This window comes from Nannobrachium achirus, assembly GCF_963921795.1.
Source record: "Nannobrachium achirus genome assembly, chromosome: 12".
Taxonomy (NCBI): Eukaryota; Metazoa; Chordata; class Actinopteri; order Myctophiformes; family Myctophidae; genus Nannobrachium; species Nannobrachium achirus.
The window spans coordinates 61218336-61245284 of record NC_137832.1 but is presented as its reverse complement, the minus strand read 5'-3'; the positions used below and the strand labels follow the sequence as shown (position 1 = coordinate 61245284).

The following is a 26949-nucleotide window of genomic DNA, read 5'->3' as shown; positions in this document are numbered from 1 at the left end:
CAGAGTATTACGATGTCATGGAAGATGCTTCTGAAGATATTGTGACTACCTCAAATGCTCTAATCTTAAAAAAAGAAGAAGAAAAGAAAAGAAAAAAGAATAAATAGCAGAGCTTGTAGTTATTACTTGCGCATGCAGAGCGCGCAAGTACTGCGATCGGCTGGGTATTTATGTCGGTGTCCTCCTTTGTTTAAGCCCGTAGCGCAATCAGGGACCACATGGCATCTATGCATTTATGTCATCATTAAAAGCTAATGAGGGACCAGCATTTCTGGGGATGCCAGTGGTGATGTGACGTCATTGGCGTCGCCAGTGGTGAGCGCACCTCATGGCGCGCTCTGCTCGCGCACAAGTAGGCCATACATGGCCATACATGGCCTACTTGTGCATAAGACGCAAGAGTGCAGTTCTAGTTTTTGCTGCACCACATGCTTCCATAGAAGACATGCTGGCTCCAATGGAATCCAAATGACTGAAATCAGTAGTGACGACTGAGAACTTGAATCCATGTATCTCAGTGTACTGTTACTGTATATGCTTGCATCCATAGACCGTAAAATATATGGACAGTGCGAAGCCATTGGTTTCTATGCAGCGCAACTGAAGTATTTTGGGTCGTTGGCATGGGTGTCGCCATCATAGATTGAAATGCGACCAGAGGAGGCTAAACGGTCACGTGCAACCGCAGAGATACATGGGAGAATGTGGTCGGAGCCTCCCGAAATACAGCACACGAAGAAGAACACAGCCGGCTGGTATCGGTTTAGTTGGCCACGCCCCCTGCAACTTTATCATCAATTTTAACATAAATGGGACCTTATTTTCACAAAATGCATAATCATCGTGATTGAAAGGCAATTTTTAACTAGCGATAGGAACCATAAAGTATTTATGAAAATGTTAATTAAGGTTAGAAAACAAAAGGGGAAAATGAATGGGGTCCAGTGGAGAACAATTCTTTTTGCGATCGGCCGGGGGGGGGGCAACTAGCGGCCAATCATAGGAAGTTTTAGTTCGGTATTGGAATCATTTTAAATCGGCGGAACTACAGTATGCCCCTGCTTGCATCCTAAAAAGGGAAGGAAATGCGCAATATTTACATGCTCTGCCTGTTTTTGCAGCCTCCAGACCCTCCTTGCTATTCTGCGCTGCCAAACAGCCCCCCACCCAACCAAGGAGAGAGTTGTTTGTTCTTATAACATGAAATCAAGCCCTGGGTACACGCCCCTGGTGATATGATGCTGATTGGCCTTCCTGAAAGGGCTGGAGGAGACAAAGTACAGTATGTCCTCCCCACCCATCATGGGGAGAGGGAGGCTGTCATCTGAGATTCGAGTGCCATTCCGATTAAACAGCACACTGTCAGGGTAGCTATGGCACATGGTGTGGGGTTGCCAGGGACACATTCGTTTTGTGTTCAAGTGTAAATCTTTTTCTCTCTACTTCTGTGTCATTGATCTTTTTATTGCTTCTTCGTGCACACGGGTGCACTAATATATTAGGTAGGAAGTAAACAAGTTAAGTCATGAGACACACACGCGCGCGCGCACACACACACACACACACACACACACACACACACACACACACACACACACACACACACACACACACACACACACACACACACACACACACACACACACACACACACACACACAGTGATGCCAGACCTTGTCATGAGGCTCTCTGATGGATGAAAGGAGGGCGACAGCCTGAGGAGACGATGAGTCTAGATAGTAATCAACTAGACTGGACAGTAAGACACCTCCACGATCTGAGGAGAGGAGAAGTGAATAAGGGAGAAGACAAGAGAGTTATAACCTGTGATTCGCGTGTGTTATAACCTGAATTAAACTAGTTGTGTGTTTTAACTCATTGACTGATTAGCAGAATATATGAGCACAGTAAATGACCCAAAACTCAGCAAAACCTTGACTAAGTACAGACTCAGCGAACACAGCCTTGCAATAGAGAAAGGCTGCCACAGACGTGGTAGAAACAGACAGAGCTACACTTTCTAACCACCTGCCCACTATACCAAGACATCAGAGACACATACTTCCCACAGATTACACACACCCGAAGTGAGTTTGAAAACATGACCAATGATGAAAAACTCCCATACCTACTGGGAGAAATACAACAATGTTCGAACACAGCAGCGAGATTTGTGAACTGTTGCGACAAAAGAAGGCTAGAAACACAACCACCCTAAGGACTATAAACCATGGATTGACATCTGGATAGACCTACTGCACATACCGTATGAAACAGAGCTGCTACCTTTAAATGCATTTTGAGAAGAAATAATGCTGTTATTTGTTCCAAAAGCTTCATACCCTGTATTAGGGCTGTCACAATTATTACATAATCGTCTAATCGTGATTATTTGACATTATCCCAATTATTTTGTCATAATCGTCATAATCGTGAATGTTGAAAAATGTCATAAATAGTGGAAATAGCAGATCTACAAGATCTGATGCGACGCGTTGTGAGCTTGTAGATCGGCTATTTCCACTATCAATGTTATTTTTTAAGTAGTAAGTTGTCAAATATGTCAGTAATGTATTTGTATATTTAGGTTATGTGTCATATCTACCATATGCAACTTCAAAGCCTAAAAGCCAAACAGAAATGTAATTATCAACGACAAATACACAATTAAATCGTTAATCGCCAATTATTTGAGTGACAATTAATCGTCATGTAAAATGTCATATCGTGACAGCCCTACCCTGTATATAAAATGTCACAATGCGACATTGCTCTGTTTACACAATGCTGTACCCCCTCCCAATGTATATATGTTCCCCATTTTCAACTGTTTTTATTTTATTTGTGACACTTGCTTTGGCAATGTAAACGTATGTTTTCTCATGCCAATAAAGCTCCTTTGAATTGAAATTGAATTGACTGCTTTACCATGGGTTTCCCGAGTTATCCCATATGTCCAGGCCGCCAGGCCTGGACAAATAACTTTTTCAAATTTTATTTTTGGACCTCCTCATGACCTCCAGGCATGATCCCGATCGTGAAATTGCATGTTTGACCCCCATACCAACCCCATCTTTCAAACAAGTCAGCCATGTTTGTTTACATGAAGAAAACATAATGGCTGCTATCTCATGGATGCATGAACGGATTTCCAAGTGGATTTTTTTTGTTTAAAAGCTGTGAACTGTGGGGCGCCTGGTGGCCTAGTGGACCAGGCGCATACCATATAGGCATTGCCATTTCGGCATCAATGCCTGTCGGCGCCGCCGGTTCGATTCCCGATCCGGGCGACCTTTGCCGTATGTCACTCCCTGTCTCTCCCCCATTTCCTGTCAGTCTACTGTCCTATCCAATAAAGGCAAAAAGCCCCAAAACAAATCTTAAAAAAACAAAAAAGCTGTGAACTGCGTGCACACATGTGGTGCATGATCTACGCATGGACATGCATGATACGTGCACTATGAATTACATGGAAGTCTATGGAGACTGGGGGCATCCTGGCACTTGGCAGCCATTTTTTTAAAAGCAGCGAATGAGTTAAGTTAAAATACACAACTAGTTTTGTACGGCATATAACATACTGTTAACTCATAAGGCAACTTACACACGTTATTTTAATACCGGAAAATCTTTTAAACTAGCTGTGTGTTACTTAAAAGTAAAACCTGTATTCAAATAGTTGCTTTATAATGAGTTGTTGTACCAGGGGTCAGCAACCTTTTTGAAATGAAGTGCCATGTTATTATTTTCTAGATAGTCTGTGTACCAAGTCAACATATAATTTCATGACACGCGCACCAGTGGAAATGTTTATAGTGAGTGTCAGCCACAGTGAAACGTTGCTACATTATTATAAATAAATTCTCTGAAACGGACAAGTGGCAGTGTGCGGGTCAGTCTGTCTTTTAGTCAGATCTCCTCCTAATGACAAGCCATCAAAAATTCAGACATATTTTGATTGGCAGGACATTGCTATAACGATCATTAGACTCAGAGCAATAGTCCAGCTATCTCCCAGACGCCCTCCCCAGTCAGAGTTCAGAGGTTTAATGAATGCTGAATTATGTGCAGGATTTGATTTGATTTGATCTTTATTTATCTTGAAGAAATAAAACAGTACAGAAAACTTATACATCACCATCATCACAGTTTCAAAAGGATTGTGTTCAAGAAGGGACAGGGAGAAGCAAACACTTATTTTGTCCGGCCCCCTTCATACCATGATAAATATCAAACTATTATAAAATAAAGTCTGTCCCTGACAGGATGTAATATGCTGTAAATCCTCTCACACTTCCGCCAGTGTGCCAAAATGATCATCCTCTCCCGTGCCTAAGGTTGCCTACCCCTGTTATATACTGTATTGAACTAGTTGTTTCATGAGTTATGGAGCACTGTATTAAACTAGTTGTGAGTTATAATTAAGCAATATTACACGAGAGGGTGTGCATTAACACGGTTATCCGGCATGACAGCCTTGCCGCAGGAACGAGCAGACAGGCTAGTTCCGTAGGTAGTGCCGGATAACCGTGTTATATGCAGACCCTCGAGTGTAATATTGCGATTATACAACTGTTGCCCTTAAAAAAAACACGTCAACTTCATTTCATTGTAATTAAGATATTCGATAGGAATTTGTAATTTTGTAATGCCACATTTAGCTACTATGTCCCTGAACGTCACATAAAAAACGGGGAGAGAGGAGCGCTTGCTGTCTTTCGTGACCATCGCAGCTGATTTCTTTACTTGATGAGAGACAGTGCAGTAGTGCTTGTTATATGCACAGTTGGAGGGCCTGTTTTCTATTGAGAGCCCGACTACCTGTTGTATAAACTGTATTAACTGTTTTACTGCTACGGACGTTCCCGTTCGCCCCAATTCTCTGTGTCGCGCCGCGCCAATACGGCCTTTCGTTCGTTTACCTTGTTGATGTCCGTAAGCTGATGAGGGGTCGCGCCGCCGTGTACTGTAATCACATCGCCCGCAGTGATGGTCTTAAAAATCCCTTATGCGTTAACATCAACGGAGACCAATTCTCTTCCGTGTTGATTTATCTGGCCCTGTGGCTCTGTGGCCAGTGACTGGTCTCAATGGATGGCAACACATAACGGCCAAATTCACATTAATTCTTGCATGACGCCGCCCTCTGCTGCCTGGTCTGCCAAAGTGCATGTTGCACAATCAAAAAAATAATAATAATAATAAATAAATAAATGTCTATCTATCTACTATAACGTCGCAAAGGTAAGCCGCTTTTTGCTGGCACCAGACCCAATAAATGAATAAAACATCTGGCAGTAATAGAGTTAAACTAGCTGTTTAATGAGTTATGCACTGTATTAAACTAGTTGTGATTCGTAAACTGTATTAACTGTCCTACTGCCAGATATTATTTATTTATTGGGGCTGGTGCCAGCAAAAAGCAGCTTACCTTTGCGATGTTATAGAAACTTATCTATTGGTTCTTTCCAAACTAATTCCTTTTACAATGGAAGCTCAAATGTGTACTTTGGCCATACTGGCGGCAGAGGGCAGCCTTATGCAAAGAATTAATGTGAATTGGTCCGCTCCGGTTGCCATACATTCAGAGCATAAAAATGCATAATCCAGCTCAGGTCCACAGAAAACAGCCAGGAAGTGATTTGGGACTCCATTATTGCTAACGTGCGGTGGATTTTTGAGAGCAGCATTACGGGAGATGTTTTTACTGTACATGGCGGCGCGACCCTCCATCAGCTTACTGTCATCAGACGAGGTAAAAAGAACGAGCCGTATTGGCAACGCGCCGCAGTCAAAATTGAGGCGAACGGGACCCGTCCCAAGCAGTAAAAGAGTTGAGCTAGTTGAGTGAGTTATAATAACCTGTATTAAGCTGGTCATTGATGGAGGATTTAACGTGCTCCAGTTCCTGGAGATCAGAGGACTCCAGGCGGGGAAGCAGCTCGCTCACACTGCTCTGGTCCTTGGACATGATGGCAGCCTGAAACACAGACAGTCACATGAGGTCAATATTACACTTCATTATGTTAGTCCTTACTGTATGTTGCATGCTAATGTAATTAAATTATACATTTGGGGTCTTGGGGTGACCCAATAAAGCCTGATTTAGTTGCACACCGGTGTTTCCTGCGGTAAATAAAAAGCAGATATACAAGGCAAGCTCACAACCTGTCATGAATGTGATGCATTGTGAGCTTGTGGATCTGATATTTACTGAGTACAGGTGGTTGGGGCGCATCAGAAGAATGCCCCAATGAAAAGGTCTAGTAGCTCTCTGCATTTCCTGTCTCTCTCTCTCCACTATCACTCCAAAAAGAAAAAAGCTTAAACGCCCCAAAAATAACATGAAAAAAAGAATACACTCAAGTCTTGATCTAATCAATAATCAGCATGGTTTAATATGGCATCATATAAGATACGTAGTATAACACATAAAGATGTTCAGGTGTCAGCACTCTGTGTGTTTCTGGTGTCAGGGAAGGAACAGTCACATTTGGACACAGCGGCACATAAAATAGGTCAGCAGTGGCTCAGGAGGTAGAGCGGCTGTCTTGGAATCCAAAGGTTCCAGGTTTGATTCCCGGCTCCTCCTGGCTATGTGTTAAAGTCCTTGTCCTTGAGCAAGACACTGAACCCCTAACTGCTCCAGATGAGACCTGCTCATCTGTGAATGGGTGAATATGAAACTGAATATATCTCTCTCTCTCTCTACATACATACATACATACATACATACATACATACTGTACACACACACACACACACACACACACACACACACACACACACACAAACCAGATGATATCTAGCCTCTCTATAGCCCCATATAGAACCTCACCCGTCGCTGCACGGGTGAGGTTCTATATGGGGCTAGCCTCTCTATCAATACAATATTTATTGATATATTTGCCAAGCCCCATCAATAATAGCATATCTATATTTTACCCATACTTCACTTAATGCTCAGCTAATCAGTTACCAGAGTGGCAAGTATTTGAAAGGTTTTGTTGAATGGCTCAGAAAATCCATTGAAGCTGTCTAGATATCGATATGGAACCTCGAAAATTATAGCATGACATTCTCAGAGAGAGAACACTTCCACACCGAAGAAAACACCAGTGTAAATGTAACTCTGAGAGGGTACAAATGGAACCAAATGGACCCGAACTGTGCAGTGCAGTTAAATTGGGACTTATGCTGTTTTATAAACTCTAATTCTGGAAGGGTGCTGGCTCAAATGAGAGAGAATAGCTTCGCTCTATCGTGGACCTTTGAAAACAGTCAACAATATTTATGAAAAAGGCAGACAACGGGTTTGAAAACACACTTTAGTGAAATCACAGCAGTGTGCAATGCATGCAGTGCAGAGCCTTCAGGCAGGCTAAGCTAACAGCTAGCCTGCTGAGTTGTCCCATGTTGCAGCTCTTTTGGGTTTTATTATTCACACACAAAACAAACGTTGACATCTTTTAACCGTCAGCCGGAGTTAAACGGACACTTTCGGTGCTCTGTAAAATGACGGCGGTCAAGTCACACTGCCGCTGAAAAGTGACATTTCGCAGAAAAACAAAGTGGGTTACCTTTCAGACTTGTTGTTGGAAGCAGGGCGCCGCCATGTTGACAGAAAGCACAGAGCCCCTCCCCCTGACACGATATCTCCATCCCATAGCCGGGAAGGAGCAGCGCTGCTGTGATTGGTTGATAGGTTGTCACGGAGACAGTGTATGTTATATTTAAATGCCATGAAATGTGTTGTGTATCTAATCAATATAATTAATTCTATATAATTCCCGTGTGCCTACGGGAACTACAGAAAATTAATTATATACATGTATTTAATTATTAATAGAATAAAAAATTAAGTAGAAAGAAAAATAACAGCAATACTGTAACTGTTCAGATACCTCTGATTGATATCATGTCATATAAATCATATAAATTGTCCATTGTATAATACAATCGACACACACACACACACACACACACACACACACACACACACACACACACACACACACACACACGTCGCAAGTAACCAACGAACTAACCAATGACAGCGCGACCAACCATACGGGCAATGGGATATAGACTTTAAAGTTAAAACATCCAGCCAGTGTATGTGACAGCTGTCACCTGCTGTTTACATGAGCGGCCCGTCAACCAAACTGTTATTCACTTTCATGTCAACACATATTCACGAGACAACATGTATTGTTGTTTGTGGTGTTAAGAACTGAAGACCACGGCACTGGTATAGTAGAAGTAAAGAGCTCCGCCGGCTTCTCTGGTTCACAAACACTCACTCGTGACTGGGTCGGTGTAAGGTGTTGCACCGACATTGGTGACCTTTTCGAATTTGGTAGCGGCTGTCACAAGGGGAATAACCAACCTATCGAATTTTGTGTCTCCAGATGTGGAGACACAAAATATTTTCAAATAGCTAAGGTATAAAATAGGGCTAAAGTGCTTTAATATGTATGTTTTATAGCCTAATATTATAATTTATATCTGCAAAGTAACTAGTAACTAAAGTTCTCACATAAATGTAGTGGAATAAAAGTACAATATTTCGACCTGAGATGTAGTGGAGTAGAACTAAAAGTATTGGAAATTGGAAATACTCAAGTAAAGTACACCATTGAACAAGACAGACATGCAGACACCTGCTCGTCAGCAGGTGTGTTCACACACTGGTGTGTGAATGTAGTTGAGCCGACCACATTATGAGTCTCCCACTGCATGTGGTGGCCTCAAAATGAGGGCATGAGAATCATGTCAGGCGGTGTCGGTAGGTAAACCGATAACATGTCCTCATAATCTGGTGAAACCAACACACACGGCTTCATAATATGCAAAAGGTGAAACCCCACGTGGATCTCTTTTGGACTACCCATTTAGTCAGCCTCCACCGTCACTCCGAGCAGCTCTTACTGTAGGCTACAAGTTCTGGGAAACCATGAAAGCTCAGAGGGTTTTAGAACTTCAGAAGACAAAGACAGACAAAAACAGCTTAGACTTCAGAGAGTCCAGGGAATAAACAGACTGTGTAGGTCAGACAGTGCTGCTTGTCCTTTTGGACACAGTGTTTTCTGTGATATGCTGACCAATGTGCCAACTTCCTGTGGGAATGCCACAGCTGTCTCGGCCTCTTTATCCAATGACATAACCCTTTTCTCCCCCTCTGTGCGGACCTTACTTTCCCTGCGGACCTGACTGTCATGTGGATTTTGCCCTATACGCATTTTTTTGCACCTTTTTGTCCACACCTTATGCTTATCCTCATGTACATACTGTATCTGCTGGTCTTAAGCAATGTTCTTTTTAATTTTCGTATTTAATGTTTTTTTTTTCTTCTCCCTGCTCTCACACCCCCTTCTTTACTGAGTGAATTATTATACCACTGATGTGATGATAAAGTGCTTCCTTCAATGCACATGGAGTCCAAGCCGCTTATTTTCACCTGACAGGGGGGAGTTTCCCTGGTAGGCGCCTTGGCTGACCCAGGGGGAGGCAGTATAGAGACCAGGATTACTACATGTTTTTACAACACTAATACAACTAGACCTTACCCGTTCGAAGATATGTGCTCCAAAATATGTCAAACGCACCCGGTGAAAGTGTGTGTGAGAGAGAGAGAGAGAGAGAGAGAGAGAGAGAGAAACATTCCTAACTGTGAGAGAAAGGGGTGTGTGTGTGTGGGGCTACAGATCCCATGGCCTGGAGGAACGGACCGTAACCCTGGCAACAGACAGCAGAGTTCAACAGAAGTGGTTAAGAAAACGCTAAAAAACTGCTTTAATTTGGGAGAAATTAAATTCGGGCTCCGTCAGTGTTGGTATAATGCTAATGGCCAATACCATGTGAACTTTGGGATCAGTTGCTGAAGCGAGTGAATAGATAAACGTAGATAAGCGTGAGCGTTAGAGCGTTAGAGCGTGAGCGTTAGAGCGTTAGAGCGTGAGTTTGCTCCTTTATTAGTAGGATATGGGCCCCATGCCTTGGGGTGTTTTATCACAGTACATTTGCACATATGTGTGAAATGTACTGTCCTCTGCATATTCCTATAACAACTATAGGAGCAGTGAGCATTGGATTCTAAGGCGTTTGGGGAGCAATTAGGGGTTAAGAGTCTTGCTCAGGGACACATTGACACATTATTGCTGACCTGGCCAGCAATAATGCACTCAGCTATGGCCGCCCCCCAGTTTGTGAGGGTACCCTGGGGGACATGGGGAGAACATGCAAACTCCACAAAGAAAGGCCCTTTCGCCAACCCCACCTAGGGTATGGGCCCTGATGACGCGGAGGAGGGAACATGGCCGCAGTGCCCACAGCGTCCCGGCAGGAATCGAACCCAGGACCTTCTAGCTGTGAGGTGACAGCGCTGCCCAGATTCTTGATTCTTGTAGATGAGAGATCCCAGATCATCAAACCCAGGCTTCCATTTCTGAACCAGAGCAGCCTGATGCAGGAAAAAAAAGCAGCTTAGGTAAAGTCTTTCACGAAACGCCCACTGCGATGCTCTATACTAGTGCACAGTATCTATCTGGGGGAGGAGTCAGCCAGGGGTCTCCTGCATATAAATGCTGAAGAGAGGCCTGTCCCTGTGGCCAAGACAGAGACGGACATAAAGAGACAGAAAAGCCACAAACACAGGATGCTTATCACAGTGATAGGAGTGTTAGCCATGTGCCTAGCACCATCCTCTGCTGCTACTGTAAGTACCATTTACAATTTTACCATGCAGAATGTTATAAGATATGGGATGACAGGCTTGTATAACAACTTCACAGATTCTTTGTTCATTCTTTATTCATACGGATCCCCATTAGCTGCCACCAAAGTAGCAGCTACTCTTCCTGGGGTCCACAAAAAACATAACAATACATAATACAGTACATAACACAACACAATACAATAAAACATGTAGTCTTACAACAGATTGCATGTCTGGTGCAGACTGCTTTGAAAATTATGAGTGACATTTAGTCCATCCAAACAATCTATTAGTAGTCCATGATATCAGACAGGCACAGTAAATAATGTCTGACCCAACTCACATTCTCAATCCTGAGTTCCAGTTCTTGCATTCTGGTAGAAGATTCAGGCCAGGGTTCCCCAGGGCAGGTCTGTTAAGACTCTGTAGGTTGTTGAACATGGGGGTTGTGTGCAAGATATGTCACCATTTTCAGAAGGTGTGTATGAGCAAAGTGTTATATGAAAGCAATTTTGCTGTTGAGATGCCGATGTATGACAGTGACATTAAAGAATCTGTTATCTTCTTCTTATTATGCTACACCTTCTCTGCATTACAACTTGAGTCTGAAAACTCATCTTTTTAGACTACCACACCCTCTGGCACTCTTTCCTTGTATCCATTCTCGGTGCCTGTTTTGACAGTAGATGTATGTTGGTTGTTACAGTATGTTACATAAATAGAGCTATACTGTTTGCTTGACCACAAACTCCAAGTAAGTTATTTAGATTGGCTGTTGTTAAGACAGACGCAAATGTTTAGCTATGTTTACCAGATAATCCTATCATTCTGTAGCAATAATTGTATGCACACTAGGGTTCATTTACTCTGATCTTGCACTTATGACAGCAGAGAGCTGTGGTTAAGACCGTTTGCCAAATGACTACCTTTTAAATAGTAAATTGTTGTACTGAGATAATAGTAATAGTGTAGTGCTGTACACTGAGATAATGGTAGTGTTGTAGTGATATAATAGTAGTGTTGTACTGACATAATAGGCAGCAGGTCTTCATGGGGACAAACATCTTGATAGCGGTGAAGAGAGTGAAGCATAGGGGACCTGTTGTTTACCCATTTGTTGTAACAGCACAAATATAGATTATACTCAAAAGGAAAGCATGCTAAGGCACCTCAGAAATGTGATGCATAAATTAGAGATGGAGCTTGTTAATATTTATTGATAACGAGCACCTTATCGATCCTGCTTATTGAGCCGGGCTTTTATCGAGCCTACTATTGAGCATTTTCTAATTGTGGAAAGAATTGAGACAACAAATTCTGAACAGAACTGGTATATTCTTTTATTGGCCAGTTTGTTGCTGACCACCATCTATGAAGATGACAATTGTCAAAAGTAACAAATACACTTAGGCCCCATATGGGAAGCCGGCTTCCCATGACCAGTCACCAAGCTGTTCAGAGCACATATAATCAGCTGCCAGTGTATTTTTCATCCATGCATTACTCATATTACATTATTACTACAACGTATTTTTACTTGTTTTTATCATCACTCACCCTATACTTTTACATTACTAATATTACAGCACTACTCTCACTAAAACATCTGTAGAGTTTACTTGCAATATATTCATACGATTTTGCCTATGATGACACCTTGGACAATTTCTCTATTCACTATATTTGTCTCCAATGAGGTCTTAAGTCTTTTTCACTTTTATGTTGTTTTAAGACTCTTTCTATTTCCTGGGGGACCTGAAGATATAATTGAAACTGGACATTTGCGACGACGGGCAGTCTGATAACGCACTATGCACAGTAACTACAGTGAGTGTGTGTGTGTGTGTGTGTGTGCGTGTGTGTGTGCGTGTGCGTGCGTGTGTGCGCGCGTGTGCGCGTGCATACGTGTAGCTGGGTGTAGTGGACACAGAAGGTGGACAGGTAAAAGGAAAGAACGAGCGGATGGGCCTGTTCAGTTCTGTTGATGTGTTTAAAGGCGTTCCCTTCGCTGACATCCCTGGCAGATGGCAGAAACCCAAACCTCACCCCGGATGGAGCGGTACGTCACCATAACAATTTACCATTTAGGCATTTAGCAGACGCTCTTAATCCAGAGCGACTTACAATAAGCAAGGTAATACATCGATACAATAAGTAAGGTACAATACATCAATACATTCATACATCAAATGCATAGAAATATCAATCTAGAGAAAAACTAGACTGCACTCTGACGAGGAGCGAACTTGCAGGATGCATTTGCTGACTGGCGCAAGTAATAACGTCGTAGGTAGACCAAGCACCTAATCAGTAAAAAAGCTTTATATGAAGAAAGAAAAAAGCGATCTAGATTTCAGGTATGGTCGTTGGGGTAGGTGAGTGCTACAGTAAGTGCTATGGGCTTAGGTGGAGTCTGAAGGTCTTGCAGCCACAGCGGAAGCTAGGAAGTGAGTCTGTTGTTCTAAGTGCGACAGGGAGTTTAATCCACAGTTTGGGGGCCACAAATCGTCTAGGACGAGTGGATTTTTGTCCTGGGGCTTAAAGCGAGGGTTCTGTCATCATCCCTGTGTTAGCTGATCTGAGTGAACGGGTGGGGTTGTAGGGGTTGATCAGGTTTTGGAGGTATTGAGGAGCAGTACCTTTGGCTTTGAAAGCCAGCATCAGTGTTTTGTATTCATTGCAGGCCGCAACCGGGATCCAGTGGGGGAGAGTGTTTTCTGCAGGTGATTCAGTCCGAGGTGTATCAAAGGGTGCGTTCGGAAATGCACACCGGGTGTGTGCTCAGTGTAGTGAGTGCCTAAACCTAACCCTAATCCTAACCCTAACCTCAGCAAAACTATGCCTAACCCTAACCCTAACCTTAACCTCAGTAAAACTATGCCTAAACCTAACCCTAACCCCTAACCCTAACCACACCTGGTGCACATTTCCGAACGCACCCTTTGATACACTTGGACTGAATCACCAGCAGAAAACACTCTCCCATCCAGTGGAGGGACCGGAGAAGGGGGGAGACGTGAGAGTTTTGTCTGGTTGAAGATGACAACTCTGTGTTGTCTGTGTGTGTGTGTGTGTGTGTGTGTGTGTGTGTGTGTGTGTGTGTGTGTGTGTGTGTGTGTGTGTGTGTGTGTGTGTGTGTGTGTGTAGTTTGTTGATGATGATGATAATGATGATGATGTTGTCTCTAGGTGTCCTGCAGGCCACCACGTACAGAGACAGATGTCTCCAGGTCAATCTGCTACAGATGGGGACAGTTGGCAATGAGGATTGTCTCTACCTCAACATCTTTGTCCCCCAGGGACGCAAGGGTAGGACACACACACACACACACACACACACACACACACACACACACACACACACACACACACACACGCACACGCACACATTTTTATTTCTAGATAGATAGATAGATAGATAGATAGATAGATACCTTTATTATCCCAAGGGGGAAATTCAAGTTGTCCAGTTGTAGCACAGCAGTATACAGTTATTTACAAAGTTACAGAGACGTAAGAAAAAAGATTGATAAGAGGGAAAAAAACAAACAAAAACAAGAGCAGTACAGTACCAATAAAGAGAAGGTGCATCAATAGAGAGGGCGAATAATATATAAGTATATATACATAAAGTGTCTTACAAAAGAGACCATAGCAGTCAATGCTAGTTAGTGCAAACAAGTATTTCACTGTCATTGTTAAACAAAGCAAAATAGATGAGTGTGACTCAGGAACAGGAATTGGACTTCAGTCGAGTACTAGTCTCGCGTGGCCAGACTGTTGACTCCGTGATTTGCAAATGCTCCCGTCATACAGTCTGGGGTAACCTAAGAAGAATGTTGAGTACCCGCCGGTTAAAGCGGAAGTGAAGCCTCCTCCTCACTTCCGTTTCCGTCTCACATCGCACACATTTATCCTAATGTAAATAAAAATCATCTAAGCATATTTAGCTTGCTGCTTAAATTACATTTACAATATATTTTCTTGAATGGAAATGCCAGCTTCCATTACTCGCGGACGGTTCAGGAGCTGTAGTTCCAGACTCTATATAGCATTCGGAGATTGTGGAATAGTCGTCTGGCTACGCGAGGCTAGTCGAGTACTGACTGAACCTCTGTTGTCTTTCTCTGTGTAGTTTCCCACAGCCTTCCTGTCATGGTGTACCTGTTTGGAGGAGCCTTCCTGCTGGGAGCGTCTGACGACGCTGCCATCCTGGGCGACTCGTTGTACGACGGCAAGGAGATGGCCGACAGGGGCGGAGTTATCGTTGTCACGGTGAACTACCGCGTCGGAACACTGGGATTCCTCAGCACCGGAGATTCCCGGATGCCAGGTACAACTTAATACCGTATAGGATTCCACTGGTTAGGTTACCATGTATAACTTAATACATTATAGCAGGGGTGTCCAAAATGCAGCCCGGGAGTCAAATGCGGCCCGATGACACATTTAACGGTCCACCAACACCGTCAAAAAGAAGAATATTTTTTTGTATCATTTGTCTCATTCTGAAGGTGTCAAAGAAATTGTGTTGTATTATTTTTACCTTGCACGCCTGCGGTTACATTTGGTTATGTGAGTATTTTTTTATTTTTTATTTTTTTCAGACCACACACCTGACAAAAGACCATTGATATTACATTAAATATTGGTAATGATAGTTAAATAAAATATTGTAATTGCGATGCATATGTATGTGACTTTGTTATGGTCCGACCGAAAGTACATTTGTCAGGAGATATAGTCAGGCCGTGGGTGTTTTAATATTTTCTAATGTGGCCCCTTTGAAAACAGTTTGGACGCCCCTGCATTATAGGATACCACTGGTTGCCAGGTAGGCCTATAACTTAATACAGGATACCACTGGTTGCCAGGTAGGCCTATAACTTAATACAGGATACCACTGGTTACCAGGTAGGCCTATAACTTAATACAGGATACCACTGGTTACCAGGTATAACTTAATACAGGATACCACTGGTTACCAGGTACAACTTAATACAGGATACCACTGGTTGCCAGGTATAACTTAATACAGGATACCACTGGTTACCAGGTATAACTTAATACAGGATACCACTGGTTACCAGGTACAACTTAATACAGGATACCACTGGTTGCCAGGTATAACTTAATACAGGATACCACTGGTTGCCAGGTATAACTTAATACAGGATACCACTGGTTACCAGGTACAACTTAATACAGGATACCACTGGTTGCCAGGTATAACTTAATACAGGATACCACTGGTTGCCAGGTATAACTTAATACAGGATACCACTGGTTACCAGGTATAACTTAATACAGGATACCACTGGTTACCAGGTACAACTTAATACAGGATACCACTGGTTGCCAGGTATAACTTAATACAGGATACCACTGGTTGCCAGGTATAACTTAATACAGGATACCACTGGTTACCAGGTACAACTTAATACAGGATACCACTGGTTGCCAGGTATAACTTAATACAGGATACCACTGGTTGCCAGGTATAACTTAATACAGGATACCACTGGTTGCCAGGTATAACTTAATACAGGATACCACTGGTTGCCAGGTATAACTTAATACAGGATACCACTGGTTACCAGGTATAACTTAATACAGGATACCACTGGTTGCCAGGTATAACTTAATACAGGATACCACTGGTTACCAGGTATAACTTAATACAGGATACCACTGGTTACCAGGTATAACTTAATACAGGATACCACTGGTTACCAGGTACAACTTAATACAGGATACCACTGGTTACCAGGTATAACTTAATACAGGATACCACTGGTTACCAGGTATAACTTAATACAGGATACCACTGGTTACCAGGTACAACTTAATACAGGATACCACTGGTTACCAGGTATAACTTAATACAGGATACCACTGGTTGCCAGGTATAACTTAATACAGGATACCACTGGTTACCAGGTACAACTTAATACAGGATACCACTGGTTACCAGGTACAACTTAATACAGGATACCACTGGTTACCAGGTATAACTTAATACAGGATACCACTGGTTACCAGGTACAACTTAATACAGGACACCAACCAGCTCAGTGGTCCTGTGGTATTGGGAGGTCGGGGTTCAAATATCGAATAATATAAAAATGGAACCCAGTGACTCCCTGCTTGGCACAGGAGTCTCATATTATAATGTCTTGTCCAGGGGGTGTACTTGTAGTACATCAAGCCATCTCATGCGACAGACACAGGCTGCTGCCTTATGGCCCACATGGCTCGGTAACCAGTGGTTCCCCAGGCTACTTACTTACAGGATACCAGGTGTGACTTAATACTAGGATACCAGGTACAACTTAACACTAATATGCTAAACTAGTAAGACGCCTCAGGGTGACAAGCGACCTCGCCCTTGCCCATATCTTGCCCATCTGGCCAGTGATGTATATCGGACCAGTTACCCATACTGTATATGGAGACCCCTGGTACCCATATATGGAGATCCATGTACTGTATATGGAGATATGCTGTGAGGGCCCAAACATGCTTACTCAGTTATTCGTTATGTGAAAGTCCTATGATGTCTATGATATCTGACATCATATCCTTTTATGCCCATACATGGAGATCCCTGTCTGTAGAACCAGCCACACAGATATGAGCTGTCTTGACCATCTGTCTTGGTCATATATTGGATTCTGTTTGTGTGGTATGTGGCCGATGTGGCCTCCATATACTGTATGGGCATTCCCATATGAAGTCCTGTTAGATATGGGCTTAATATTGATGACATCAGGGAACTCCATATATGGGCATAAAAGGGATTCTGTTAGTGTGACATCACAGTGAAGCCAGAGCAAAATGTCAGAGCTACAAACCCATAGACCCTAAAAAAAGTGTACACATCCAGACGTCCAGACAGAGTCAGCATGTGCCGTTTCACATACTAAACTGCGACCTTGGCTTCAGGGTGCAATAATATTGTCCATAATATTTGTTACATTGTTGTTCACACCAAGCAATAACTACAGTTTTCACCCCTTGTGTCATTCTGGTTGTGTTGTGGATTTCTAGAACTATATATTTAATAGGCTTAAACAGTTATAACTAGTGTTTGGTATGATCTTCTATCTACTTCTATTCTCGATCTGTCTTTTAAACTGCATTGATAGGCCTGCACAATTAAGAATTTCACCCATATTACTTGTAATGTGATGTGACAATAAAGTTTAATTCTGATTCTATGATCGGCCCTTCATATTTGATGTATCGTGTGTGTAGGTAACTATGGTCTCTGGGATCAGCACGCAGCCATTTCCTGGGTTCACAGGAACATCCGTAGCTTTGGAGGAAATGTTGACAACATCACCATCTTCGGCCAGTCAGCAGGGGCTGCCAGCGTTAGCTACCAGGTTAGAAAGGCTGTGTTATCTAGGCCAGCGGTTTTCAAAGTGGGTGACGGGGCACCCCGTCCCCGGGGTGCCGCGACGGCAGTCCAGGGGCGCCGCGACGGCAGTTCCGGGGTGACACGAGATAATTTGATAATATTTGGAATTTATTTGGACACTTGAAAAAATATTTAGTATCATTTTAAACTTGAAGTACAAAGTTATTTTCAGTCAGTTCTAACCAAAATGGCTATTATCTCAATGTTTTCCTCGCAACATAATCATTAAGATATTGTCACTGTCGGGCAGAAACCTCGTATCTCCAAGTTTCAAATGTGTACGTCTTTTGCCCTGCTTCATCATACAAGACTGTCGCACAGAACTAGTGAAAATAGCCGATCTACAAGTGTGCTTGTAGATCTGCTGTTTTCACTAGTTTAGTACATTTTATAGATGATAAATACAAAACTAACGGTTTTGGACATACAAGGTTTCCACCCGACAACGACGATATGCTATAAATATAAGGTGCTGGGAGTGAAAATTATAATGTAGGGGTGCCTTGGATTAAAAAAAATATTGATGGGGTGCCCTGAGACAAAAAAGTTTGGGAACCCCTGATCTAGGCCAGCGCGGTTCTCAAAGGTTATAGGCATTAGGCCACGGACCCCCATAACTACGTGTCCATTTGTTTCCGTTTTTACACTCTCATAGTTACAGACTGTGTCCAATTTGGCTCTTAGCATCGATCACTTAGCTGGGGACCTCTTGAAACCTCCTCAAGGACCCCTGGGGGTCCCTGGACCCCACTTGGAGAACCACTGATCTAGGCAACTATACATTTTCTTAGTAGAAATTACAGTACATATTCACTGACTCCCGGTCAATCAAATGAAATAATCAGTGATGATTATGTAGTTATTGTTCATTGAAATATTGCATCTACTGCCAGGGCATGACCATGTTAACGGTACCACACGAATAATAACATACTGTGTCTGTCCACCCTTTTCCTATCTGGTCTTGTCTACACTCCTCAGATGCTGTCTCCCTATAATAAAGGTTTGTTCCGTAGAGCGATCTCTCAGAGTGGCACAGCTCTATGTCCATGGGCCCTGCAGAGTGACCCCATGGCCAACACTAAGAAGGTACAAACCACACACACATAAACACAAAGACCCTCGCAACAGATCTATAAGCTATAACCTCAGTGGCCAACAGATCTATAAGCTATAACCTCAGTGGTCAACAGATCTATAAGCTATAACCTCAGTGGTCAACAGCAGAGGACTGTATGTGCTGGCCTGGGAGGTTCCCAATCTTGGATCCCATCCATTGGCTATGTCTGATGATGATGATGTATATTGTATAGTCTCTGGGAGAAAGGGGCACTTTTTCAGGGCTTCCATTGTATAGCCAGTGAAGTCAAGCAGGTTTCAGATTGAGATTGTATTTCAAGAAATGCGTTCGAACCTGTCTTGCTTGCGTGTATCAAAAAAGCACCTTGGATAAGGCAAGACTCGCTCGCGGAAGCTTGTGATTGGCTGAACCGGAGGTAGGGAGCATTCCGCTGTGTTCACTTGGACCACGAGGAGGAGCCAAAAGTCGGAGGGGACGAAGATTTTACTATTCTGGCCCCCTGGTTTACGAACGGCGCCGAGTCTGCTCAAGCGGACTTCGCAACGCTCGACACTGTGTCTCACGTGGATCAAGTCCGCTTGAGATGGTGCGCCTCAGTCGTCTCCACTGAAAACAAGTGCTCTTTTACAAGAACCAGCCTTAACCGAGGTGCTTTTTTGATACACACGTTTTGCTCTCCACACTCACTGTTTACCATGATGCTAACCTTGCGTTGCCAAAGCACACTCATTTGTAATTGGTCATTGCTACTCGGACTACAAACACACTACAAAACAAAACCAGAACCCTTTCCGACACCAGAAATATTGTTCCTTGCCAGGCTTGCCTACATTGCCTCCCGCATTTACCGTATATGCAGATGTCTGTATATATAATATAAAGGTCAGGCAACTCCTAGTTTTAATGCATGTAAACTGGCATGATTGTGTTCTCAGATTATGGAAGACTGTTGTGATGTTGTGATATGTGTCTCTAGATCGCTAAGAAGTTGGGCTGCAAAACCACAAATGAAGATGACATGTTGACGTGCATGAAGATGATGGATCCTATTGGCGTCGTCATGGCGGGAAAAATCGACTTGATTGGACTTGTGATGGGAAAAGGTCAAACAGTAGTACAGTAGCAACTACTGGAAAAATATGCTGTTGGCGTATCGGTATAGAATATGCCAAACTTTGTGAGGATGCTCTTTTCTTTTCCTGTTGCTCTTTTGCCTTTTGCACTCCTTTATTTTTTCATCTTTTTTTTTACGTCTTACTACTATTTACACCTTTTTAGATTATTATTATTATTATTATTTTTAGATGTGGTTTGCTGTTATTATATTGTTTTTTGATATACCACTGCATTGTCTGAAGGATGCCAAACAAAAACAAATTTTACTCTTATGTACCTGTACAAAAGACGTAACAATAAAGTACAACCTTGAACCTTGAACCTTGAACCTTGAAACCAATTCAACAACTTTTAGAGCAGCAATTCCAAGCCTGTGAGCTGGCGCCCACTGGTGGGCCCTGATGGTATTGCAAGTGGGCCCCCAGATAATTGGCATCTGACCATCTGACTACTTTAGCACAGTCAGATAGATGTGGCCGTCCGTGTACACTTGTGGTGACGCACTGTGAGCTTGTATATCTGCTATTTTAGAACAGCCAAGAGAGGTCAGATGTTGACTACTTTTTCTGGGGACCCAATGGAACCCCCACCCAAGGACCCCTGGGGGTCCCCAGGCCCCACTCTGAGAACCAATGATTTTTTAGATCAGACCTCCATGTATTGACAGATACATGAATAGTCTTAACCACACAAACCGTATTGTCCCTCCTATTCTGGAGCGAACATTAGTGTATATGAGCATGTAAATGTGTTCTTTTTGGTGAAGGGATTTGATGTACAGAGTGACACTTTAAATGAGGTTTTAGGTGTCCCATAGCCTTTGCAATCAGGACACTTTTATGTAAGTTCCTCTCATTCCCTTTAGGTGGCAGCATTTCCACAACTAAACAAAGAGCAGAAGCGTTCTCTTCACCATGTAGGCATTTTGCAGACACAACAAGGGTTCATATTTTAGATTGTAATTAAAGAAAATAAAGGATGATGATTTTTGATTTCATGACTATTTATGACTATTTACAGTATCACTACTAGCCCCCATAAGTCACATCTGCTCATGAAAGATTGCGGTGTAAAAAGACATATAGGCTATAGCCACTGAAATCAAAATAATTAAAATCTCTTAAACGAGTAAATGAAAACATTTTAACACTCAATCTAAAATATGAACCCTTGTTGTAAAAAAAAAAAAAAAAAAAAATAGTTGTCCTTTAACCCAGAGTATTTTACAGTAAGCAAGGTAAACACAAGGTAACCCATTAAACGCATAGAAATAGTAGGATCATAGTTAATAAACCAAGAACCTATCATCAGTCTAAACAGTATAATATCAATATCTTTAGATTCATAACTAGTTTTTTGTTGATAAATTATGAAATACCTAAAAAACTCACTCAAACATTGCTCTTCCTTCCACTATAGGGCCAGTCATGGACCTGTTATCACACGTTCCAGTGATAGATGGTGATTTCATCCCAGACCATCCCAGTGCTCTGTTTGGAAACGCAGCTCAGTTTGACTACATGGCCGGAGTCAACAGCATGGATGGACATTTCTTCGCTGGAGTCGATGTCCCTTCCATCAACAGGAAGAGAAAGCCAACAACCGTGTATGCAACACACACACATACACACACACACACACACACGCACACGCACACGCACGCGCACGCACACGCACACGCACACACACACACACACACACACACACACACACACACACACACACAAACACACACACACGCACACACATTTAATCATTTATTTATGTTCACATTTTTCAAGTTCAGAATCTCTTTGATACTGTATGACTAATCATAGTCTATGGATACAAGAAGCACCGTCTCCTCCATATATGGCGGCTGCCTATTATCACAGATATTGAGCAGAATTTTGCCAATGCTTTGGCTTTAGGCTTGGGAATTCCTGCCGTCTGCAAACCCCTTACGACTAGTCTGTGGACATGGCCAAGGCAAGAAGTTTACAGTTGTACCCGAGTTGTTCAATCTCATTTTTGAGATTGAACACACACACACACACACACACACACACACACACACACACACACACACACACACACACACACACACACACACACACACACACACACACACACACACACACACACACACACACTTTCAAAACATAACAACTGTTGAAAATGGGGGACATAAGTTAGAGGGGGTACAGCATTGTGTAAACAGAGCTATAGTCACATTTTGGCGTCATGTACCGTATATACAGGGTATGAAGCTTTTTGGAACACATATCAGCATTTCTTTTTCGTCAATACGATTTCAATAATATCAATTGAAGGAAGAAAAACATTAAAACGTGTTTAAAGGTAGCAGCTCTATGTATACTGTATGTGCAGTATCTGTAGACCTTAGGGTGGTTGTATTCCCTTCTCTAGCACTACAATGTGTATTATGTAGGCATTACACATTGCGGAATCAAGCATGCAAAGCACCAACCTGGGGCATCGATTCACAAAACCCAAATAGCGGATTAGCAGTTTAGGGGTTCAGTGTCTTTCTCAAGGACACTGCTCACGATGCAGCCAGGATATCGTGCAGCCAAGAGGTACAGTAGATGCCAACCAATCTGGCCTGAACAGTTAAAGCAGTGGTTCTCCACCTGTGTCCACATGATGTTTTACATTTACATTTGGTTTAGGCAATTAACCCTTTTGAAAATCACTATGCCATTTATTTGATCTAAAGTTACTGTATTACTCTGATAAAGCCACCGAACAAAAATGTAAGAGAGAGAGAGAGATAGCTTTCAAACTACATACAGTAAATATCAAAAATAGTAAATCTAAAATCTCACAAGGACAAGGATTGCTTATTTTGTTCTTGTACATTCTATTGTATTGTACTGTCTTGAATCTGTAGTAGTAGTAAGACGCCTCAGGGCGTCATGCGACCAAGGGTGAGGTCACGCCAATTCTTGGCCATCTGGCCAGTGATGTATATCGGACCAGTTACCCATATATGGAGGCCACATTGGCCACATACCACACTAACAAAATCCATATATGGCCAAGACAAATGGCTAAGACAGCTCATATCTGTGTGGCTGGTTCTATATACAGGGATCTCCATGTATGGGCATAAAAGGGTATGATGTCAGATGTCATAGACGTCATAGGACTTTCACATAACGAATAACTGAGTAAGCATGCTTGAGCTCTCACAGCATATCTCCATATACAGTACATGGATCTCCATATATGGGTACCAGGGGTCATCATGGGACTTCATTCCCATATGAAGTCCTGTTAGATATGGACTTAATATTGATACATCAGGGAACTCCATATGTGGTCTTAAAATGGATGTGTGACATCACAGTGAAGCCAGAGTGTGATGTCAGAGCGGAAAACCCATTCTGTTAAGTGTGGTTCCCCTGACATCACAGTAACGTCAGAGCGACAAACCCATAGAACCACAGTGTCAGGCGTGACAGAGATACCGGTACATACAGTACATACATACATACGGACAAGCTGTGACCATTCACATACTAATCTGCGACCTACGGTCGCAATTATACTGTGTTCTAGTGAGGAGGTGAAAGGTCTGTTGAAAGGGTTAACCAAAGCTAAAGGAGCAGCAGCCGTTGAATCCGCCTACAACGCCTACTCCGCCCACTGGGGGTCCGCCCCTGCGGACGAAGTTGTGAAGCAGACCGTGGCCGACATCGAGACCGACTTCCTCTTCTTGGTTCCCACTCAGACCGCCCTCCATCTCCACGCCACTCATTCTAGGTCAGCACTCAGCAGCCATTGGTGGTCCAAAAACCTTTCCTGGCTGTTCCGCTTATCCGCTAAATGACTTTTCTGTTCAGTCTTGTTCAAATTAAATATTCATTTTTCCGGTTCTGTTAAAATTTCTACTTTTATTACATCACTATTGGATTCCTTTCCTCTCGGATTACAGGAATATTGTCTCTAATTCAGTCTGTCTCTCCTATACTCTCTGTCTCTCATCTGTCCTACTGTCTGTCTCTCCTACATTGTCTACCTACTATTCTGTCTCTCCCATTGCCGACATTATACTGCTGTTCAACTCTGTGAAGTGTAAAGGCTTTATCATAGTCCGAGGTGAAGAGTTATCACCTCAACTTTCACCTAAAAACGTGATAACAAGTCTCTGAAACAAGGCGGCACACTGATTGGTCAAGATCGCCCAATCAGTGAACGGGGTGATGGGGAGATGTCTGTAGGTAAAAACAGAGGAGAGATGTCTAATGACATAATGTTGTAGTTTTCTGACTTTAAAAGACTACAACGCGGTGATAGCTTATCACCCCAGACTGTACTATGATAGGGCCATGAAACGTATTTATTAAGTAAGAATACAAGATTGCTTGCCCCAAAACACGCTACCCAGTGGTCAAATACTGTGACCTCCGAACGGTCGCCACCAAGTATGTTACCTCAGTAAAACTATGCCTAGACCTAACCTTATTCCTAAACATAAACTCAGTAAAACGAATAGAAGAATACAAGAACTGCTAGGGTAAAAAAATGGGGGCGAGCATTCCGGTTACCATTTGTAATACTATCATCTCAACATTATGCTAATTGGCATAACATAAATCTAGCGTTCCATTAAGGCCAGTTGGTTGTGTGTTTGTTCCTCAGGGGAGCCGTTACCTACTCCTACCTCTTCAACATGGAGACCCGTATCCCAGGGTTCCCTAGCTGGGTGGGGGCGGAGCATGCCGAGGAACTCCAGTATCTGTTTGGTAAACCTTTCGCCACGCCCATCGTCTACTTCCCCCGGCACAGAACTCTGTCAGAGTACATGATCGCCTACTGGACCAACTTTGCCAAAACCGGGTAAACAGCCTTCATCAATTCATCAATGGAGCAATACAACACACAGCGGTTCTGCTATATCCGTGGTATGGTTAGACATGAACAACATGAAAACATGCACGCACACAAGCACACAGCTAACTTCAGATGAAATGTTAAAATGTTTCCACCATGGCTAATTGATCAGATTTGGGGCCCGATTCACCCCTCCCAATGATTGCGTGAGCGTTCTTGATTCGAGGTCTGAGCAGATTAGCTGCCCAAATGTATCCTGTAGTGTGAGGGGTTTACAGACGTGTGTGTGTGTGTGTGTGTGTGTGTGTGTGTGTGTGTGTGTGTGTGTGTGTGTGTGTGTGTGTGTGTGTGTGTGTGTGTGTGTGTGTGTGAGTTTGTCTAGCTATACTTATGGGGACTAAACGCATGTTCACACAGTCACCTGCAGGGGACCTCTGACAGTGTGGGGACAAAATAGTAGGTTAGGGGTTAGGTTTAGGGATAGAGGTTAGGGTAAGGCCTCAGGACTTGCATAGAAATGAATGGAAGTCTATGTAATGTACCCACAAGTGATGTAAATATATATTGTGTGTGTGTGTGTGTGTGTGTGTGTGTGTGTGTGTGTGTGTGTGCGTGCATATGTGTGTGTGTGTGTGTGTGTGTGTGTGTGTGTGTGTGTGTGTGTGTGTGTGTGTGTGTGCGTGCGTGCGTGCGTGTGTTTTTGCTTTGTGCAGTGATCCTAGTGGAGGAGACAGTAATGTTCCAGTGCCTTGGCCTGCATTCACCCCAAAACACCCCCCACATCTCATCATCAACAGCAAGATGTCCAAGAAGTCCTCAGTCGGGTAACACTTTGTTTGGAGAACCAACATTTGTGAACCCATCAATCGGGTTAACGCTATGTCTCTCTGTCAATGATGAACGATGTCTGTCCACCAGGGCATTTAGACCGGCTTAGGCCAATGAGTTCTGTGTGTATATCGAACTGTATTATCAAACCTAATCTATTTCTACATTTGATTTATATTTCTGCCCAGGGACGTGCTGGCCATTGGGAAAAGCGGGACAACTCCCGAACGGCCGGTTCATTCCTGGCCAGTCCAGGCCGGCCATTAGGAAAAAGCTAGGAAAAAAATGAAAATAAGATGTTGGCCTTCGTTCCATTTTGGGGGCTGGGCGGCCAACAAAGTAAATCGTCACTGTCGGGCAGAAACCTCGTATCTCCAAGTTTCAAATTTGTAAATCTTTTCGCAAAGCAAAGCCCTGCTTCATCATACAAGGCTGTCGCACAAAAGTAGTGAAAACAGCAGATCTACAAGCACACAACCGCGAGGCGTTGTGTGCTTGTAGATCGGCTGTTTTCACTAGTTTAAATCATTTTTAAAATGATAAATACAAAACAAACGGTTTTGGACATACAAGGTTACCACCCGACAACAATGAAATATAACTCATGTAATTGGCCCACTGGCTTGTCACTTGTCATGATCTGAAATGGCAAATCTTTGAGTAGCAGCAGCGCTATAGAGATTAGAGAGATCTCTCTCTCTATAGCGCGCAATGAGGGCCTACAACTCTTTTTCCCGGGCTGAATCAGGGGCCCAGCACGTCCCTGGACCAATGAGTTCTGTGTATATATCGAACTGCATTATCAAACCTAATCTGAATATTTATACATGTGATTTATATTTCTGCCTGCATGCGGTAATTATCTGTAATCCTCCACAGAAACGACCTGAGAGCAGAGTACGTTCGCTACTGGACCACCACCTACAACGCTCTGCCCAATGTTTAA

The 26949-nt window shown here is 43.0% G+C and overlaps 2 protein-coding genes across 3 annotated transcripts in view; one reads left to right on the top strand and one right to left on the bottom strand.

Annotated features, from left to right (window-relative positions):
* The window catches only part of LOC308296190 (hamartin-like), a 33624-nt gene extending 26011 nt beyond the window's left edge, over positions 1-7613 (bottom strand). For both annotated transcript variants that reach the window (XM_080739358.1, XM_080739359.1), the window contains exons 1-3: positions 7581-7613; positions 5863-5980; positions 1674-1777 (exon numbers count right to left, since the gene is read on the bottom strand). In XM_080739358.1, coding sequence (XP_080595484.1) covers positions 1674-1777; positions 5863-5971 — 213 coding nt within the window. In that variant the 5' untranslated portion in view covers positions 5972-5980; positions 7581-7613. The remainder of the gene's footprint in view (positions 1-1673; positions 1778-5862; positions 5981-7580) is intronic.
* Positions 7614-10190: 2577 nt separating this feature from the next.
* LOC308295770 (bile salt-activated lipase-like) lies at positions 10191-26949 on the top strand (the record flags this gene model as incomplete). The annotated part of the gene is made up of 12 exons (XM_080738817.1): positions 10191-10214; positions 12629-12776; positions 13906-14025; positions 14852-15049; positions 17974-18104; positions 19121-19228; positions 20197-20323; positions 21756-21942; positions 23901-24104; positions 24984-25181; positions 25889-25999; positions 26883-26949. The coding sequence occupies 12 exons, from the start codon at positions 10191-10193 to the stop codon at positions 26947-26949; spliced, it is 1623 nt and encodes a 540-aa protein (XP_080594943.1).